The sequence below is a fragment of the Frankliniella occidentalis genome, unplaced genomic scaffold (assembly GCF_000697945.3).
Source record: "Frankliniella occidentalis isolate FOCC.00 unplaced genomic scaffold, Focc_3.1 Scaffold24, whole genome shotgun sequence".
NCBI classification, from domain to species: domain Eukaryota; kingdom Metazoa; phylum Arthropoda; class Insecta; order Thysanoptera; family Thripidae; genus Frankliniella; species Frankliniella occidentalis.
In genome coordinates, this window is record NW_026267154.1 from 1263240 (window position 1) to 1283065 (window position 19826).

General features: G+C 41.0%; 4 protein-coding genes across 5 annotated transcripts in view; 2 read left to right on the plus strand and 2 right to left on the minus strand.

The window, feature by feature from the left end:
- Positions 1-2019, plus strand: part of LOC113217010 (uncharacterized) — a 16390-nt gene extending 14371 nt beyond the window's left edge. The window contains exons 4-6 of the mRNA XM_052265103.1: positions 498-735; positions 861-1189; positions 1350-2019. Of these exons, the coding sequence (XP_052121063.1) occupies positions 498-735; positions 861-1189; positions 1350-1584 (802 nt within the window). The 3' untranslated portion in view covers positions 1585-2019. The remainder of the gene's footprint in view (positions 1-497; positions 736-860; positions 1190-1349) is intronic.
- Positions 1961-10404, minus strand: LOC113210210 (cell division cycle and apoptosis regulator protein 1). Of its 2 annotated transcripts, none has more exons than XM_052265102.1 (21): positions 10262-10404; positions 9642-9712; positions 9394-9518; positions 9234-9299; positions 8931-9139; positions 8653-8846; positions 8434-8575; positions 8112-8330; positions 7793-8018; positions 7421-7713; positions 6600-6831; positions 5921-5992; positions 5625-5831; positions 5367-5543; positions 5132-5260; positions 4895-5041; positions 4540-4773; positions 4172-4460; positions 3978-4097; positions 3704-3819; positions 1961-3587 (listed from the first exon to the last, which is right to left on the minus strand). In XM_052265102.1, the coding sequence occupies exons 2-21, from the start codon at positions 9691-9693 to the stop codon at positions 3459-3461; spliced, it is 3378 nt and encodes a 1125-aa protein (XP_052121062.1). In that variant the 5' UTR covers positions 9694-9712; positions 10262-10404; the 3' UTR covers positions 1961-3458. The 2 variants fall into 2 exon arrangements, with proteins under 2 accessions (XP_052121062.1, XP_052121061.1); XM_052265101.1 differs by having other exon boundaries at positions 8112-8333.
- A 43-nt stretch (positions 10405-10447) lies between these two features.
- LOC113210170 (cilia- and flagella-associated protein 43) lies at positions 10448-17711 on the plus strand. Its single transcript, XM_026428031.2, has 28 exons — positions 10448-10737; positions 10821-11089; positions 11192-11354; positions 11436-11644; positions 11738-11919; positions 11994-12107; positions 12180-12347; positions 12425-12697; positions 12772-13074; positions 13150-13412; positions 13491-13582; positions 13667-13788; positions 13857-14087; positions 14162-14316; positions 14395-14644; positions 14719-14860; positions 14947-15032; positions 15100-15294; positions 15371-15517; positions 15594-15748; positions 15821-16015; positions 16099-16330; positions 16406-16558; positions 16637-16756; positions 16852-16995; positions 17086-17187; positions 17267-17454; positions 17564-17711. The coding sequence occupies exons 1-28, from the start codon at positions 10706-10708 to the stop codon at positions 17709-17711; spliced, it is 4833 nt and encodes a 1610-aa protein (XP_026283816.2). The 5' UTR covers positions 10448-10705.
- An 18-nt stretch (positions 17712-17729) lies between these two features.
- Positions 17730-19678, minus strand: LOC113210172 (60S ribosomal protein L26). The gene is made up of 4 exons (XM_026428035.2): positions 19514-19678; positions 18805-18981; positions 18555-18695; positions 17730-17906 (listed from the first exon to the last, which is right to left on the minus strand). The coding sequence occupies exons 2-4, from the start codon at positions 18970-18972 to the stop codon at positions 17772-17774; spliced, it is 444 nt and encodes a 147-aa protein (XP_026283820.1). The 5' UTR covers positions 18973-18981; positions 19514-19678; the 3' UTR covers positions 17730-17771.
- Positions 19679-19826: the final 148 nt, after the last annotated feature.

Genomic DNA, 19826 nt, shown 5'->3' on the forward strand with positions numbered 1-19826 from the left:
CCCCCCCCCTTCCCTCCCGCCCTTACTCGACTCTCCTTCCCGATCCGACAACACACAATTAGTTGCATAAGGCCTCTCCACTCCTCTCCAAATCGGTGAGATAATGTGCTGTGGTCTGCTTGGACCTGGACGCGAGCCGCCCCACTCCCCTTCCCCTTTTTCCACGGGGCAGCAGCAGCAGCAGCAGCAGCAGCAGCACACCGCTCTGTTACGAGTCATAAACCTGTTGTTGGGGGGCAGCCGTCCCGCCCCGAGTGGCCAGCGCGCCAGCGGCGGGAGACAGGCGGGCGCCCCGTCATTTAGCTAACTCTATGAGCGCGGCGGGCACCGGCACCGGCGGGCGGCGGGGCCCTCGGGGCGCGGCGGTGTGCACCGGTAACCGGATTGAGATCGGAATCAACCAGTCGCGGTGGGGTGTCCCCTCGCCCCACAACAAAGCACCCCCCGCTGACCTTGGTGCTTTTGCCCCCCTTGCTTATATGCCCCCGATGATGCAGGTCCCTCGAGAATAACGAGCTGCCCGTCGCGGACGCCGGCGGCCGGGAGGCGGCGCCGCTGCTGCACGTCACCTACTGGATGTTCTTCCCCTACAACGAGGGCAAGCCCGTGTGCGTGCTCGACCTGGGCCCGCTCGGCCCCTGGCCGCTGCCCCTGCTCTGGGGCTCGTGCATGGGCTCGTGGAAGCACTTCGGCGCGCACGTCGGCGACTGGGAACACGTCAGCCTGTCCTTCTCGGTAAGCACCCCACCCAAATTTTTTCTAAAAATAATACAAAATATCCATATTTTTTCAACTTTTACAATGGTTTAGGTATCCTTGCATGTGAATGATTGAGTTTTTAAAAATATTTTCGTATGTAGGACGTGCACCACCCGGACGCCATGTACGTCTCGACGCACGAGGCGGGGGGATTCTACCGCTGGTCCGGGGCTGCTGCGGGAGCAGCAGGCGCCGCCCCGGGGAAGGCGCGCGCGGCCCGCGGGGCCCGCGGCGGCCACCTGGTCCTGGAGCGGCAGGAGGTGCGCAAGGGCTCGGAGCTGCTGCAGCGCGCCTCCTTCCCGCCCGTGGCCAGGCTGCACCGCGCCACGGGCCGGCCCGAGCTGTTCGCTGCGCAGGGATCGCACGGCCTCTGGACCCGGCCGGGCGACCACCGCTACATACGGGTGCCGCGTCTTTACGACCACAGCGGGTGAGCAAATCTCAGATACACTACCAAATAAAATTTCAATCTTTTTTATTCAATTTTTATGTGTGATTTTTTTTTTAAATTGTTTTTTTTTGTCAATTTTTCAATTGTTATTACCACACATTTTCGTCGTAAAGTGCCTCACCTTTGGTCTATCGTACAGGTACGGCGTGCCGTGGCGGACGTGGGAGCGCCTGACGGTTCTGTACGAGGGCGCGGCCTCCACGGCGGGCTGGCTGCGCTTCCTGGGCCGCTGGGGCAACCCCCGCGCCGGCTGCCACCCGCTGTCCGCGGCCATCTGCGCGCAGGCCGACGGCCCCACGGGCATCCCCCTCAAGGGCAGGCCCTTCTCCTGCCCCGTCCCCCGCCCCGTGCCTCCCCTGGCCCCGCGCCGCTAGTCAAGCGCAGGTGCCTCCTAGGGATTTTAATTTTCCAAAAAAAGGAATTTTGGGGAATTTTTAAAAAGATTTTTTTTAGAATCCCTTAATTTTTTCCTGGCAAGTTTCAACTTTTTCCAATTTTTCTGGAAATGCTTAATTTTTTTTTCCAAATTTTTCGGGAAAAGTTTCCAAATTTTAAGGAAAATTTGGGACTTTAAAATCCTTAGTCCTGCCCCAGCCCCCTCCCCCCGCCGCCCCACGCGCAACTAAAGACTGCCCCTACAGACGTTTCGTTTCGGACTCGGTGCGAGCTAATCTCGTCTTTGAGCAGCCATAGCGCGCGCACCGGCTCCGCCACAGCGTAGACTTAGGGAGGCGATGAAGACTCGTCATGTACTTATCACAACACTATTTATTATTATACAAGCAATAAAAGTTGCATTTAAGGACGAACCTTTGCAGTAAGACTATTTAATGACAGCACACAATCGACCCCATCATTAGAAGAGGAGAGGCAACAAGCCATGACAGTAGTTCCTTGTGTACAATTTTTCAAGTCCATACACAATTGTGTTAAAAAGGGTACCACGAATACGTGCTTACGATTCCACTGCCAGAATCTAGTTCAAAGGCACAAAACCAGTTGCCGTCTCTACATCAATCATGTTTCATCCAAGGCCTGAAGCCGATACTTGCACAAAATCTATACATGGTCTGATATTTTGGCGAGTCCATGAGCCTCACTACTTCAGGGTCTAGTATATAGCATGTCAATGTTTTCAAGACTGACATAACACAGCATAATTGACACACATTTACAAATACTGCATTGCTTCTCTTTCAATAACCAATCGCACAACAGATTGAATATAGTTAGATTAGATTATCCCTTTCTTCAAATATAACAAGAAGACCAAAAATACAATAGAATCTGGTGAATTCATCACTCTATAAAGTTTCCAAATTTAATGATTGACTAATGGAGGAAGACACACATTCTTATAAAGCCAGGCTCATAACACTAACAGTTTGGATTATTTATCTATTTAATTAGAGAGTTATTTATCTGGTATTAGAACTAGAGAAATTAGACTAGTTTTCAGCAATTGAGTGGCTTGTACATATAAGTACACATTAAAATGAATTTAAAAAAAAACAACAAAACAAACTGGGATAGATAGAGGCTCAGAATTGCTGAATACATACATAGTTAAAGTCACTCTTAAGGGGTACAAACTTATTTAAATGCCTCATTCGCCCCCAAAATTTTAAGATCTAATGCATTGAATAATAGTTAATCACAGTTGGACAACAGTATAATATCTATATAGTAGTCAACTGTGCAGATCTGCAGTGATAACCCAGTGATGATATCAGAAAACAATACACTTTGATTTCTACTCAGATAGGTGGTATATTTACCAGCCTTTGAGATAGTAACAGATGTAACATGATTAAGTAACAATTCTATCAAAACTCAACTCAATGAATCTCTAAAAGGAAGAGAAGTTAAAGACTATATTGGGGTTTCCGAAAAGCGCAAAGTAAGGAACAACATGTTTAGGTAATGCTTGATAATTCCACATAATATGAGGCAGAAACATGTGACATTTATATAGATGTTTTTGTTTCCCAATAGAGCTTGAAATCATTTGATAAAATATGGATTTTAAGATCAGATATTTCATTAGGCTTTAGTTTAGCTAAAAGTCAAGATTTGCTTAAACTCTCCAACTGATTAACAACGTGCAATTAGTATTTATTGCTGAAGTTCCTCAACAACAACAAAAAAACTAAATTAAAAAAACAAACAAACATGAGTTTCAGTCAGCTTATGTGATGAATGATAACTACCTATTTTTATCAACTCTATTTCAATACTATGAATCCTTTTAGGAACTAGGCTCATCTTTAATAGCCATGTCGCTACAATTCTCATTCTTCGGTGAAACAGCTGGAAGCACCCTATTGATGTTGTCTTGAATTCCCTTGAGAGTTGACACATACATTTCAGATTTTACCTGTAATACAGAGAATAAAATAAAAACCTTAACGGCATGAAGTGTGCAGTTTCTATGTCAACAATTAAGATTGAAATTAACCCATAAACAGAAAGGATTATTAAGTGAAGGAGTACCTGTGTGCTGTTGAGTTGCTCAGTTGTTGTAAAAAGTTGATCATTCAGCTGTTCTACTTTGGTAGTAAGCTCTTGTACAGTACTTGATGCAGACTCAGCTGACTTCTTGGTTGAGCCTGTAAATAAAATTTATTATGTTCCATTCCCATAAAACACAATGAGTACCAGTGGGGGTTGTAATCACAGCTAGTTGTGGCCAAGTGTGTGGTCACATGGGACTCAACATTTTAAGAGAGATCTTGGCAAGTATGTTTGTACGATTAATGTTACTTACTCAATTCTTCTCTCAGAGATATTAGGATTGCCTCTGTATCAACACGAGCTTTTTCAGACCTTTTAAGTTGCTCAGTTAGCTTCTCTACATCTAGTAACCCTCCCTTAAACATAACAAAACCTGCAACAATACAATGTATTAAGTACAACAACATTCACATATCACAGATCAAAGACAAATTAAAACGTATGTACCTTCTGCAACATTTGAAGCTTGTTCACTCCTGTCAATCCTGGCACGTTTGGATGGTGGAGATCCACAGTCATTTAGTGTGAAAATGGGTAACAAACTTCTATTACCAACCAGAGGAACTTCAATGTCATTGGATTTGATATCATTGGCTGGCTCTTCAGCTGAATTTTCAGTAGTTCCATTTTCCTCAGGCTTCGGTTTGTCAGTCAACCGACGATAAAATAATGCCTCTCTATTTTCTCTAGAGTCTTTTAAGTCTTTGCTTAATACAGATTGAACTAAGCGCCGCACCTAAAAAGTTTAAGGGAACACTGGTGTTAAGAAGTATATGGTCAGATAAAAAAGAATTACAAAGAACATTTATACTCACTTGGGCACGAGAGAGGTTTAGTCCTAAAGCATACATTAATTCTTCCACATCTTTATCCAAAATGTAACCACAATGGGACTGATCAAAATAAACAAATGCCAACAAGAGTTGGGGATTGATTGTCATCATTTTTTCCTTTTTCTTTTTCTCCCTGTCTTTACTGTCTCTGTCCTTGTCTTTTTTATCTTTGTCTTCTCTTTCCTCTCTACCATCTCTACTTCTCTTGTCTCCATCCTGGAATTTAAAATACGTAAGTATTAGGTAAACTTTAATCTTTAAATAACAAAGGAATACCTTTAAAAGAATGAAAAATAAGACTGATTATATAACACGCAGTTGTATCATAGAATTTTACCTGTGAGACTTCCTGCTCACTAAGGTCTTCAGTAATCTTTTCAGCATCCGGTTCTTTCTCCGATTCTTCTTTATCATCTCCCTCTTTCACAGGTTTTTCTTTTTCTTCCTTTTCTTTTTTCTCTTTTTCCTCTTTCTTTTTACGTTCCTAATACCATAAATTGAAATTTTTAACAAATTTGAAAAACAAAAGAATATCTACTTACTCACATGCTAAGTCTGTAGTAAACAAGCATACCTTTTCACGTTCCTCTTCTCTTACTTTTTCAGCAGCTTCATACAATGATTTGTAGATACGGAATCCATAATCTCTCATAAGCATTTCATTAAATAACTCAGCAAAGATAGAAACTTCAAAGGAATGTTCCTGAAGGGGTAGGAACCACAGAAATTTTTAGAATAATGTAATGCAGGGAAACAATTACACACTGTGAAGCTTGATCACCAAAGAAGTAGATAGAAATACAGCATACCTTTGTATCATCCTGCCGATAGTCCAAAAGCAAAGAAAGAGACATGTTTGTGCAATCAAACTTGCCAGATTTTGCCAATTTATTTGGGTGGACAATTACATGGGGATGGTCAGGCAGCTCATAACGTTTCTCTAGGACCACTTTTTCTTTCTCTACTTGTTTCTTTCTCTCTTCATCCTGAACCAAAATAAAAAATTAGAATATTATCATCATATCTGAACCACAAACTGACCATCATTGTCATCACTCATAACTCACCTCTTTCTTTTTATTTTCATCGTCTTCCATCTTGTCTACTGTCTTCTCAACTTCCTTGGGAACCTCTGGCACAATTTCTTCTGGAACTCCTTTCTCCTCAGCTTCTTGTTCGGACTTCAGGGCCTTTTGCAGTCTTGCAAGTAACTGATTCTTCAGACCCTTGGAGCTCATGCTACGTGCCTCTAATTCTTCACGCAACTCTGACACCTTAACATAAATTGGAAATAGAATAGAGGATTTCGTCGGACACAACATAGTGAGTAAACAACAAAAACATTTGGATGTAAGGTAAGTACCTTCAACGATTTTGTATCAAGACGATTCCATGGAGTAGGCTCCCTTTTGATGACTGAGGCCTCTTCACTCTCCTAGGTTAATACAAATCAAAAGTTAGATGATGTGTCTGCTTATCAACAACCCCCAACAATCAATTGTGCAAACAAAATCCAAAAGGAAAAAAAAAATGATTGATATGAAAAAAGGAAAAGAACAGAGATAGGACAAAATGTTCTGAAGCAAACTGTTGGCATAAAGGAAAAGAAACAGTGCTCCATCCAAATAAGTGCATGAGAATCTAAAAATTTTGCCAAGAGTAAGAGCAGAGTGCCATTAGTATTTTGTCTTCCCCTTTAATTGTTTTATCATATAGATATTTAGAAAGATATCTGTGCACCACTCAAATCTAGGACATTAATTTATCTTTGATTTAACATCCTGGAAGTGATGGTGACAAATAAATACTACATGAGCTGAATTGCAAAGCTTGAGTTTGATCTCTTTGTTTCAAAGGTATTGAATGCTCCCAGTCCTGTCCTCCTTGCTTAGAGTCGTTGCTATGTGTTGGCCACCTCACACTCAATGAGCAACCAGAAAGCTAGGGTGTGGGCCCAAGGTCCTGCAGTCGCGTAGTCACAAGGAGCGCAGGGAAGACACAACTTATGCTAGACTTAGGCTATAAACATGAGAGGTCAATGCCTTTTCATCAACGGTGGCTGCATCCTCGTCGTAGTCGATCTGCAACAGCGCCTTGAGCTTGCGATCCAGCTGCCGTTTGTAGTTGAGATGAAGCCCGTCCCACTCCAGCCTGGTTGGCACACAGCTCCAAACATCTGGCAGAAAGAGTACCACTGTCTCAACCCGCGCCGCCACCAGCTTGCCCTTGTGAGTAGTCTCGCCTCGACGGTAGTAAATCTCCAGGAACCGGTACCTGTCATGAAAACGCACAACATTCTAATGTTACTATGATGATTTCAGAAGTAATGTCAGTTTCTCCTCCATATCCAAGATGATAACAAGGAGACCCAGATGCAATCCTAGGATGACAGAAGATTGACGTGATGAGCAGAAGTGTGGACTTATCCTCACTGGAGCGTGCTTCAAGCTGTAAATTTTATTCCTTCACAATTCAAGCACGCCCAAGCAGAACAAAATAGGACATGATTGGCAAGTCTCATAAACTGGTTCTGTACTACAATAAGTTCTAGTCAGTGAGATCATCAAAAACATACAAGTCCAGTTTCCAATGAGCAAAGGGGGATTGTCATGAGTTAAACCCGTTAAACCCCAAAGAATACTTGTACATGTACATCCATAAGATCAATAGGAATACTTGAAAGTAATCCTAGTTCAAAAGTAGAAAGGATGTGATTAAATTTAGTCATAAACTTTTGCTACAAGTTGAACAAATATACATTTTTTGCCTAAAATCGTCGCTGGAAAATATTTCCCTTCTACCTTTTCAGACAGAGCCCAATATGATGGATTAGTAAAAACACGTGATAGTTCAAGCAACTTACCACTGAGTGCAGGTAGACAGATCAATGCCTGTGAGTGCCTGGCAGTTCCGTATGGCAGTGCGTATCAGAACTTGTGGGTCTTTCTCAGGATTAGGACCATCAAGAGAGGGACTCCATGGTCCTCCAATTGCCATGGTCTCATTCTTACCACGAAGACCAACAAGAAAGTTGACAAGCCTGGTTGGGTGAACAAAATCACGGCCCTCTGCTTCAGATTCTGGATCAATGTCCTCACTCATTTGGCAACACTTCTTTAGAAATTCTCCCATTTGAGGCATACTCATGAGCATAACCTGCATTTTTAAAAAAAGTTTAGTGAGAGATATAAACACGTAAAGAAATGTCAGTTTAATACAATACCCAACAAATTACCTTTGCAGAAAACAAATAATCAGCATCTGGAGGGTCTAGTAGAGCTGCGTTATCAGTCAGAGGCTCCGTGTCGCGATGCATGATGTGGAAAGAACAGGGCTGGTCCATGGTAAATGGATTGTTTGGGGGAAAGGCATCGACCCAGCGAAAGTTAGACAAGAAGAAATCGGAGGGGATATACATGTTGCTGTAACGTCGTCGAAGCTCAAGAACATCCGCGTCCGGACTGCAAAAAAAAAGAGGCGTTAATTGTCTATATGATTGAAAGTTGAAATGTAATAGGAATCAGCTGGGACTGTAACGACCCAATAAAACTTACACATCCAAGGCAATCTTTGGCACATGAACCATGTAGCGTGGAGCCGGGCGCACGCGACGCTTCCTCGGGCTCTTGCTCCTCTTCCTGACAGAGGGACTCCTGGTGGACCCTTTCTCTTTGTCCTTATCCCTCTCTCTTTCCCTCTCCCTTTCCCGATCACGATCCCGATCCCGCTCGCGCTCCCGTTCGCGCTCACGATCCCTTTCACGATCCCTGTCCCTGCTGGGATAAAACATGTCCAGAATTATCAAACTTATACTTTCCACAAGTGTTTTAGGAAGAAAGCTGAGCAAGTTCCATCATATTTTAAGAATTAAGTTACTTTGATCTGTCGTTGGAGTCTCTCCTTCTCTTGCGGTCGTCATTTTCCTCTCTGGAATCCGCCTCTCTGCGAATACGGTCTCGACGTGGGGAGCGGGAACGAGAGAAATTATTCATACCAATATCGTCTGAACGGTCCACAACTGAAATAAATAAAAAGAATTGAACATCTGGAAATGTAAGGTTTCACAAACAAGCAGATGAAATTAGGAGAACATACCAGGTGGTGGAACAGAGCTGTAATTGTTGGGAGCATCAGAAAAACCTTTGCGAGCTACAGGAGCAGGACCTTGATTTTGCAAAGAGAGCACTTGCAGTCTGGTTGCATTCCACTTGAAAGGCATGTTAGGATTGAATGATGCTTCAACCAGCACTCTGTCTCCAATTTGAGGATTTGAGCCCTTCACACAACAGCTGTTAAAAGACCATCACAATCAGATCAAAATATTACAGAAAACACAAACATTAAAATAATTTAACTGTCGAAATTCACTTTACCTCATTTGAAAAAAGACATCCTCGTCCACAAAACCAAAGTTGTCATGAACCTTTGTTACAGTACCAGTAAACACTCTTTGTTTTGGTGGTTGATTGGAAGGGGGCTGCTGATTGGGTGGGAGTTGCTGTGTTACAGGGCCAGCACCAAAAGCAGTCGAGTTCAGGGCTCGAGGCACAGGATAACTGACTGTAGAGGATTGGCCATACAACTGTGAGGACATGAGAACAAAAAATTTAGATTGACAATTCTCTCAAGTTAAATTATTTACAAAAGCACTAAGAAATAGATGAGGATTCATTTACCTGAGCAGTGTTCAAGCCTGGTAAATTTACAGATGATTGGTTCAATTGAGGCAACATGTTGCTGTTCTGTAAAAAAAAAAAAGAAAAAGAAATAGAACACAGCAAGATTAGATAAATTCTTGACATGAAGACATCACAGAAATGCATATTCCATACATACAGCAACCTGTTGGAGACCCATGGGAGGCTGGAACACTTGAGACTGCTGTTGATACATAACTTGCTGACCCAACTGGTTTATCATTTGTGACTGCAGCTGTTGCTGAACAGTGACATTGCTGACATCTGAAGAAAATGACAAAACTATTAAAATCACAAAAGATATAGCACTAATTTAATGCCACAACATTTTCAAAATAATGATCAGTGTAAAACATAAATAGCAAAAAAACAAACAAAAAAACTTGCCTGTGTTACGAGCCCATGGCGGGTTTTTGGACGCAGAACCATATTGCGACATTTTCGGAATTTTTTCAAACCTAAGGAAAGATATTGAATCAAAAAGATTAAAATAAAGATTAAACAATTGTTACAGGTGATTACTAGCTTTTGAATTTGAATTTTGGACTAGTTCAACTAATAGTTACATATAAGATAATTTGATACGAATGGAAATCCACAGCCAGATTAATATTAAACAAACATTGACTTCGCTTTCCATTAAACAATAAGCGACAGCCAGTATCCGGATAGTAATTAATCTACACTTTAATGAAGAGAAACAGGGTTAGAGTGGCCTGTGGCAACGACACAGTTAGCGTGAGGTTGGGATCCCCCGGGCGCATATAAACATTAGAACGGAAGAGGATTAAAAGAAAAGAGGCTCTTTGAACTGACAATATCATGGGTTACGTGTACAACACTTAACTGACTGCACACTTTGTCAAGAGGAAGCCAAGCCAAGCGGAGGCACGCGAACCGCATAGCCCATCATTCTTTTTGAAGGAGCGTGACTGGAAACTATTAACTACGGTACGGAAGACAGCGGCATGAATCAAGCGAAATATTAGCTAATCTTCATACATTACCATTCACTATATGTATGCGAGGGTTGTAGATTAATTCATTACACAACAAACAAACGGGGGTAAAATGTTGACATCAACTCATCCTCTGGTTCGGTGCCCAAGCTCACGGCCGCTTAGACGGATTGTGACTGGTCAAAGGTGCGGATAGTTAGCAATAAAGTAGTAAGTTAGTGGAGTTTGTCTTGGGTTCGGTATGTTTGTACATGAATTTTAGTGCAGTACTTTATATTTTTAAGCTGCTCTTTGAGACTTAAGTGGTTTAAATCGAATGATCTACTCGTCTAAACCGCATTTGTCGTCTGCTCGTCAGACCCCGGATGCGGAAGTCTATCCTTTGCCGCTGGTCCAAAACAAAAACATACAATTGCTGTCAGATGCCATGACAACAGCAGCTTACACTTTGATCAACTTTTCTTGGGTCATTTATGATCGTGTGGTGCTGTAATGCATCCGCGAAAATCTTTATCGTACCCACAGTAAGATTCGCTTGCCTGCCATTTTCAACATTCAACGTTCCTTCCAGAAAAAAAATAAATGATGTGCCTCTCTTTCCTTGCAGATGGGTGAAGTTAGGCAACATACAAGAGTTTTCTTTTGTAGGAAAAGATACTGTCGCTGTCGGTTGTGGCTGTCATATACTGTTTTATTCCCTCGACGGCCATGTGGAAAACGTGTATATCGCAAACGGAAAACAAAGAGGTGATGGAGTTGCTTGCATTGCAGGTCATCGCACCGCTCCAATATTTGCGTTGGCGGAAAAATGTCTTAACCCAAGGATTTTGGTATTTTCCTACCCAACTGTGGAGGGTCCAGTGTCAACATTAAGAGGTGTTAACAAATTGTTCAATTGCGTTGTGTGTTTTTTTTTTTTTTTTTTTTTTTGCTTTGTTGTTTATTTGTAATTTTTTTAAATTTTTTTTTTTTGTTTAGGAGGAACACTAGGAACATATATTTCAATGGCATTTTCTGAGATGGAGTATCTAGTAACTCTCAGTGGAGTGCCACAGTTCTCCTTGATTGTATGGTGCTGGAGAACTGGTGTTCAATTGGCATGCAAAGAAACAGGTATTTTCAATCCACAACAGCAGGTAAGGTAAGCTTGTTAAAATAAAAGAAGTAGAACAATGCCAATTTTTAAGGTGAGTCATTTTGAGACAGCAACATTTTGTCCCAGCTGCAGTATGAGTTCGCCTTCTATTGTCAGCCACATAATAAAAGGTGAAAGCCGTCTACTGCTTTGGGAGATCAATATGTGTGCCAAGCTCTGCTGTTTAACCAGCAAGGAGGTGGAGCTACCTTCTGATGTATGTCCAGTTGATGTATGCTTCACAAATGATGGGGCTCTATTCTTTGTTGATGCACATAATGATGTATACCAGGCAAGTGCTATTTTTATTTTTTTTTTTTAATTAACAATATCAGGTATAATTAACTGAAAATTTCTAAATAACTAATATTTTTTGTTTTGTCAGGTAGATTTAGAGGATAATAAGGCACTCAGGCAGACTTGGAAATTAAATGAAGGTGATGGAGTATTAACTGAAGAAGAGGAGGGCTTTGACACACCTTTGAATAAGTTATTTGATGGAGTGATTGACCCCTGTATGACTTTTTGTAAAAGTGGTGTTCTAGTTTTTGAGCCACCATCAAAGTTGAGAGTAAGGAAATTTCTTCCAGTTTTAAGAAAGACAGTCCTCAGAAATCAGAATTGAATGTGAGACTTTATTTTCAGTTCCATAAACGTTTTGGGGATTGGTCTCAAGCCTGGACTCTTGAAGTGATGAGCCCAATATTTCGCCTTATATATCTTCCTGAACCTGATGTTATTGTGGGATGGACTCAAAAGGTCAGAAAACATTACAGCTAAGTTGGAAGAAATGGTCAAAATTCAGTCAGGTAAAATGTCTCTCCGTTACAGAGTGAACTTGTTCTAATTGATTATGGAAAAACACCTAAAGTATCAATTTTGAAATACTATGGTACTGGCACGATAGATATGGAGCTCATCTATCCTGATGGCAATACAATTGCAAGTGTGAATACTTTTGATGAAGTTCAAGTCTGGGATAAGGAAAATGGTCACTTGGTAGGTCAAATAATTCTTTGATTGATTGAATATTAGTTTGGATATAGAAATAAATAATGACTTTTATTAAATGAAAGATGGGTGTTTATGACATCCGTGAAGCTGCTGTACAGAGCCTCAGACCTTCTTCGGTTTTCAAAAGTTTAAAATCAAACCCTCGCTACCCTTATGTTGCCATTGCTATGACTGATGGCTTACTACTGCTGGTCAGTATTCTTCATCCAACTGCACCTTCAACACTAAGCAAGTTTTTGTTATGTGATGATGAGATCTCACTTGTGTGCTTTGCCCCAGCTGGGGATGTATTTGTCGCTTTTACAACTCACACTGGGCAGTTTTTCCTCATTCAGGTAAGAGAGATATTATGGTTGTGCAGTATTTTACCCTAAACACTGAACTATTTTAATTTTATTTTCTATTTTAGGGTGTTCCTGGTCAAGTTTTACAAGTTGTAGCACATATCTCACTAAATGTCCCTGTGGTGGACTGCATACTTCTACCTGATGAACAACCGGTTTTGGCCATTTTGTTTGCCAGTGAATCTTGCAAGACCATAGGCAATCGTGTAGCCCTGTACACATTGGAGTCAGATGGACTTCATATGGACTCCGAGTCCCAGCTGGAGCACAGTTACACTAAACTTGTTGTGAACACAGACAGGACAAATATCTGCTTTGGATCCTTGCATTGCTCTAGAAATATTCATGTACTGGAAGTGAAAAGAAAGGTGTGAGATTATTCCAATTTCAATTGCTTTGGATTGCTTTGGCCATTTTGAAACACATGAACATTTATTCTGCAGGCTGGAGTGATTTTGAGAGACATTGAATTAACTGGACATCAGCTGCGTTCAGTATTCATGTCAGAGAGAGTTGAATATGGACTGGTCACTTATGGAATGGATGGTATAGTGATAGCTCGGCCTATGGGCTCAAAGCAACAGTTCTACATTGTGCTGCCCCATCATCGATCTGATTTGGGAGTGGCAAAGGCTTTTCAAGATCCAAAAGGAGAATTTATTTTGTCATTAGGCAAAGATAAATCTCTTGTATGCTCAAAACTAAAGTAAGAAATCATTTTAAAAATTTAGAGATATTTTAAAGTAAGCCAGTTAATAACTTGGATGATTTCTGAATGAAACAGACGAACTGCCAACTACACGCCAGGACCCACTGATCCTAGTCCAGAGATGGTGGAGAAGTTTGGGGAAGCAACCACAGGTTTCTTCCTTGAAGGTAAACATAATTTATTTTTGCAAATAATAAAAAAAATGGCTTTAATTAGCCAATTAAAATACAGTAATTAGCCTCACATTTCAGGAGATAATTTGGGCATAACTTGGCTGCAACACAAGGAAAAGTTGCTGATAGCAGAAGAGCAAAGACAGTCAGCTAATGAAAGAACGAAAATACTTGAAGATTTTAAAGAGCTTCAAAAAAAGGTCCTTAGAGGTGGTGAGTTAAGCCAAAAAGTATGTATTCTATTATTAAATATTTAAATTTTGACTAGGTGGTCAAGATGCTGGATGACAATGAGCAGTCTGGACCTGAAGAGCGGCTACCCATCTCTGCATTTGATCTTGATAAAGATGCCCGTGAATCGGCAATGGAAGAAGGCAGGCAAGAGAGGGAGCGCCTAAAAGCTTATACTATAGCCAAAATTGCTGTGCTGAATAGAAAAAGTGACTTGATAAAGGAACACTGTTGGGAGCCAATGCATGTGAAGCCGACTAGTATAGAGGTATTTCTTAATCAGTGCAATAGTTAAATTCTTTAGTTTCTGAGCTAAGCTTGGTTTATCTTTTTTCTGTTTAGTCACTACAGTGTAACTACAAGGTAGACAATTATGCTCTACCGCCAGAGACTGAGGAAGATCGACAAGAATTAGAAATGGTCATTGCTGTACGGAAGATGGAGATGGTTGCACAAGCCACAGATTCATTTCATCCATGGGTTTCAAAAACAGACAGGTACCCCCTCCTTTTTAAAGAAATGAGGTTTTTGTAGTACAGTGCAGTCGAGTGGTTCTAACCCACTATCATTTTTAGTGAGATGGCAATGCAGATGTTGGCTGCTCCTTCCGCTATAACTCTGATGGATGAGGCGGCTCGCTTACAGCAGGCTTTAGCGGAAGAGCAGGAATCAGGAGCAGGAGACTCAGCGGAGCATGATGGAGAGTCTCAGTATGTCATGTGTGGGTCATCAATCTACCGGTACATAGAACCATCTGCATACCACATTTCCCAGTTTGAGCTAAACACGTACATTCAAACAGCACATTCAATTGTTCTACTTCAGGTAAATCCCCTTACAGTTTTGTACCAGCTTTGTTAAAAACGTCAACTGATGTCTTTAAAAAAAATCTTTTTTAGAAAGACATAAGGAATCTACATGAATGGTTCAACAGCCAATTTAAAGTATTCTTCCATTCAAAAGAAAAAGAAGTGAGTACAATCAAGCAGCTCCACGAAGAACTGCGGCATATTTTTAAAGAACTTCTACTCACTTGTGCTGGTAAGCCACAGAGGGGAAAAAAATCATTTTGGTCAAAACCCGAAAAAGTAAGCACCAGTTTAATTTTACCTTGTGTTTCTTTTAAGTGAAGCACACGGATTCTGACCCAATCGACCCAAAATGGACACAATATGAAAAAACAGAAATGTTGTTAACAGTTGAAGACAGTGAGGTACGGCTGATACCCTGTGTTACTGCGTTCTAAATAAAAATAAAAACTGTTCTTTTTTGGAGAGCAGGTACCAGCTGATCCCTATGTTTCACCAAGTGAACTGGTGCTGCGTCAACAGCAAGCTGAAGAAGAAGAGAGAATGCGGCTGCTGCTACTAGCTGATAATTTTAGAGAACTTGCTTTAATCAAGATGATGGACGGTGTTCTTGAAGTTAAGTACGAGGATGAGTTGAAGAAAGAAATACCCAAACCTAAATGCATGGTAAGTTAGGTATTTAAAAGTTACTTAAATTTTTTTTTAAAAAACTTTAATCAGTTTAAAATTGTAATCTTTTTAGTTGCAAAAAGACCCTGAGGAGTACAACGAAGATGACTTACGTGAAATAAAAGAATATGAGGGGCTAGTTCAAGCCCGCCTGAATGAAAGACAACACTATAGGAAAATGCTGGAGTCACAATACAGACGGGTCAAACACACACTGAAAGTTAGTCTTTTGTAGCATTTCTGCCTGGAATGTTTCATTTTCAGTTTTATCCAAAATTTATATCTATAACTTTCAGGAGAGCTTGGGGAAATTTGAAGAAAAATTGTTGGATTTCTTCAATTTAAAATTAAGGGTTGAAGCTTCCTGCACTCAACAAACATTACAAATACTGAGATCTCGATTATTAAATCCAAAGCGCAATGTTTTGGTTCAAAAAGAAGATGCAGCAAGGTAAATAGGTGGTGTTGGTTCATGGCAATATTTTAACAAATAAGTGCCATTTCTTAATTCTTCCTTCTTTAGGGATGCTATTATGGCAAATCAAAAGGCCTTGGCAGATGAGCAACTGCTAGTTGTACAACTACAGGAGGCTACAACAGACTGCCGTTGTGCTTATGAAGCACTAATATCAAAAGACAAGAGCTTAGATGGTAAATTTAAGAAAGAATTTCCTGAGTTGTCACCTATGATGGCAGAAGTTGCATTTAGACTTTATAGGTTTGTATCCATCAATTTTGGAAGTATGTGGTATAAACTTAGGAGAGAGTCTGGTGATTGTGTCAAGTTAATGTTCCAAATAGACGCCGACCTAAGATTCAACCAAAATCTCTGGTCTCATCTACTCTATTAAATGAACTGGGTAGATGTGCTGTGGCTTGCAAGAAACCACCTTACTTGCCACCTGAATGTTTGGATGTACTCAAAGGCATTGATTTCCTTGATGGTGCAGCTAATGCCCCACAAAATATGCAACCTGACACTTGGGCAAATATCTGTCGCTTAAGGAGGCAGAGAATAGAAAGTGAATTCAAGGTAATTCTTATGGTATATGATATGATGTAAAAATGTTTTTACAGACTGCAAATTATTCAGAAATTTTGATTCCAGATAAAGGCTCTTGCTCTTCAAATAGCAGAGGCAGAAAATACAGTAGGTATTTTTCAAAAAAGCACCAAAGCTCTAAAAGAAAAAGACAAAGAGCTGCAAGCCAACTTGCGGGCCATTCAAGAAGAACAACTCCTGTTTGAACATGATGTTGAAGTGAGTTTCGAGGTTTTGACCATTTAACTTGAGATGCGCAGTGTGGCTATGACTATATTGTTACCATCTTATTGCTAGGTCCAAATAACACTGCAGCAAGGTCTTGTGGAGATACCACTGACGGGCTCCTTGAAGGACTACAACAGTGCTATCCTCATTAATCGCAAGGAAGTTGCACACATAAACAAAATAATTAAAGTAAGTGACAACAAGCTAGAATTCCATTCATTAATGCTCTACTAGTGTCATTTTAAATATGTCAGTTTAAATAAAAACAATTCCTCAAAATTAAGGAGGCTGGCCATAAAAAATTGAAGGCTATGAGAGCAGCTTGCAATTTCCGACGAGGTATAGTCTTTCAAGAATGGGAACATCAAAAAGTCAGAATGCACATTGAGGACAAAGAGGAGGAGCTGAAGGCAATTGAATCTGTTAAGGTATCAAAGGAACTTGAAGAAATAATGATTGCTTATTGTTTTGTACTCTTACCATGTTAACACATTCATTTCGAAATTTGACATCAACAGGTGATTAAAGAATTACAGGAATGGCTCCACAAGAGACAAAGAGGAACACTACCAGGGAGGGGTGTTCTCACTTTAGATAAAGAAATATCACGCATTAAGGCAGTATGTATTCATGGCAGACTGAGCCTTTTAAGATAATAAATGAATGTAGCGTTCACAGTACGTTTTCTCTCCCTTACAGGGCTTTGAGAGGTATATTAAGCTGCTTAATGAAGTGGTGGAAAGGTATGACAAAGTAATTCAGAGCAAGAAGACCGCCAACAGAAGGGTTGACAAGGCTATCACAGAAATGAATGTGGAGGTAAACGAGCTTCAATTTGGAAGAGACTTAGAACAAGAAAAGCTGAGAAAAGAGAGCCACCGGAAGAGGTAAGTCAATCAAATTTAAAGCACTCATGTGAACATGGGTCATTTGAATTGCCTGACCTAGAGGAGCTACTTCTTCCAAACTGACATTCAATATCTTTCCAATTTGTAGGATGGAGACAATTATCACAAGGACCAAACTGGTCAGATCTGTTCAAGATATTCACATGGACATCATATCTTTAGAATCTGAGCTGGATAGTCTACGTATGAGAACCTATCCTATACTGGAAAACGCTAATAAGAAATACAGAAGATAGGTAAAAGAAAATCTCATGTGGATTTTAGAAATAAATTTATTGACCACTTCACAGCTTAAATTATGATGTCTCCATGGCGGTAGACTCTTCAGAATATTTACCCTTGTCTTTGCCAAGAGCTGCAAGGCGGCCCTTCGATCTTCTGTCAATGATGTTCTTACGGTCCTTGTCAATCTTCAGTTTAACAATCACACACTAGAAAATGAAAAAAAGGAGGAAATTAGCCAAATGTCAATATAACAAGTTTCCTCAATAAGTACACTGGATATGATCAGAGCCTTAATTTGCACCATCATACAGGTCAGACTATGATGGATCACTACCTGACAGGAGAACCCTGCCAGAAGTGCCCCAATCACGGCCTGTAACCCTGTGTCTAAGAATGGTTTGGGTCATCATTTCAAAATTAAACTCCAGGACCTGATAATGACATCTAGTTTAGATCAGAGCCTTAATTTGCACCATCATACAGGTCAGACTGAGATGGATTACTACCCAACAGGAGAACCCTGCCAGGAGTGCTCCAATCACTGCCTGGAACCCTGCGTCTAAGAATGGTTTGGGTCATCATATCATAAAACAATTAAGGGCCAAAAAAACGCCTTGACACAATACTACAGTCCTTACAACAGGACCTAATTAAATGAATCAGAGCCATAAACTGCACCAGTATGCAGGTCAGACTGCAATGGTTTACTATCTGACAGGAGAACCCAGCCATAAGTGCCCCAGTCACAGCCTGAGAGCCTGCGTCTAAGAATGGTTTGGATCATCACTTTGCAACATGTCTAGAGGGCTTAACTACTCAACAAGTAAAACGTGAACAACTAGAATACTACTAACCTTGGAGGGGTGAATGCCAACATAGACACTAGCACCGTTGGCCTTCTCACGCTGAATCCTCTCGATGTAAATTACAAACTTCTTTCTGTATACCTGGACCACTTTGCCAACCTGCTGGCCTTTGTAGTGTCCCCTCACAACCTGCAAATTATGATAAGAAAAATTAGTACTTGCAATAAAGCTCACTCAAAACATTAAAACGCAGCACAACCAAGCACAAAGCTGCTAGACAAGACTTGGAGTCACCTACCTGGACTTCATCATCTTTCCTGATGGGCATGGACTTGACACTGTATTTCTGTCTAAGTTCCTTGGAGAGGGGAGCAGACATGAGCTGCCTCCTGACGTGAGAGGGAGCTGTGAAGTGCCTCTTGCGGCTCTTCTTGCGTGAGGCGGACACTAACTTGTTAATCTTCATTGTGATAGGCTGAAACAATAAGGTTAGGATCCAGGTTAGGGCAGTTGCAATATAAACATTGATCAACTTCGCAGTTAGTGGAAACTTGTGACAATTGCGGAAAAGTGCCTTGAACGAGTCGTGGAAAAGGGGAGGAGGAAAGTGAAACAAAAAGTATCAAGAGACCAGAGAACTGGGAGAAACACAAATAACGCCGGCGCGTTACAGTAAACTTAACCTACAATCTGCATATGATAGTGAACTTACAGGGTTCACAGAACACACTGCCGGACGACCAGCGGTCACAAATTACAAGTAAAATGCAAGTTTTGAGAATTGTTGGGAGCGTATATTTAATACAGGTGGTGATTGTGCTCGTTCAGCCACATCCACACACGTTTACATGGCCATCGGCATTGCACTTCAACACTGCAACTTATCAGGACGTTCCGGAAAATCGACGTCGTAAGGTGTTATCAGAGTCCTAAATACTTATCCACGTCGTTCAAGGCACAAATATTGAACGTATAAATTAGATTAATTTGGATTAAATTGTACTCACTCGCCTGTCCAACACAAGGGACCAAACAGTACAGACCGGAAGGGAATAAGAAAGAATATTTTCTGTGGCCGTGTTCTTAATGTTTTTCTCTCTGGCAGTGGAAGCGGATGCTAGTGCGCCACCTATCGGCCAGCGTTTCTTCCCGTTAAGCCCCAAACTGATTTTCTTTCTCAAAAACAGAGTGTTCAATGCAATCAGTACATAAACGCAATATTTAAATTCTCATCACTATGATTTTGATAGTCTTAATACCCTAAACCTAAACAATCTTTCGATGTGGCCTCTTCCCCCTCCCTCCTCTACTTCTTCCCCC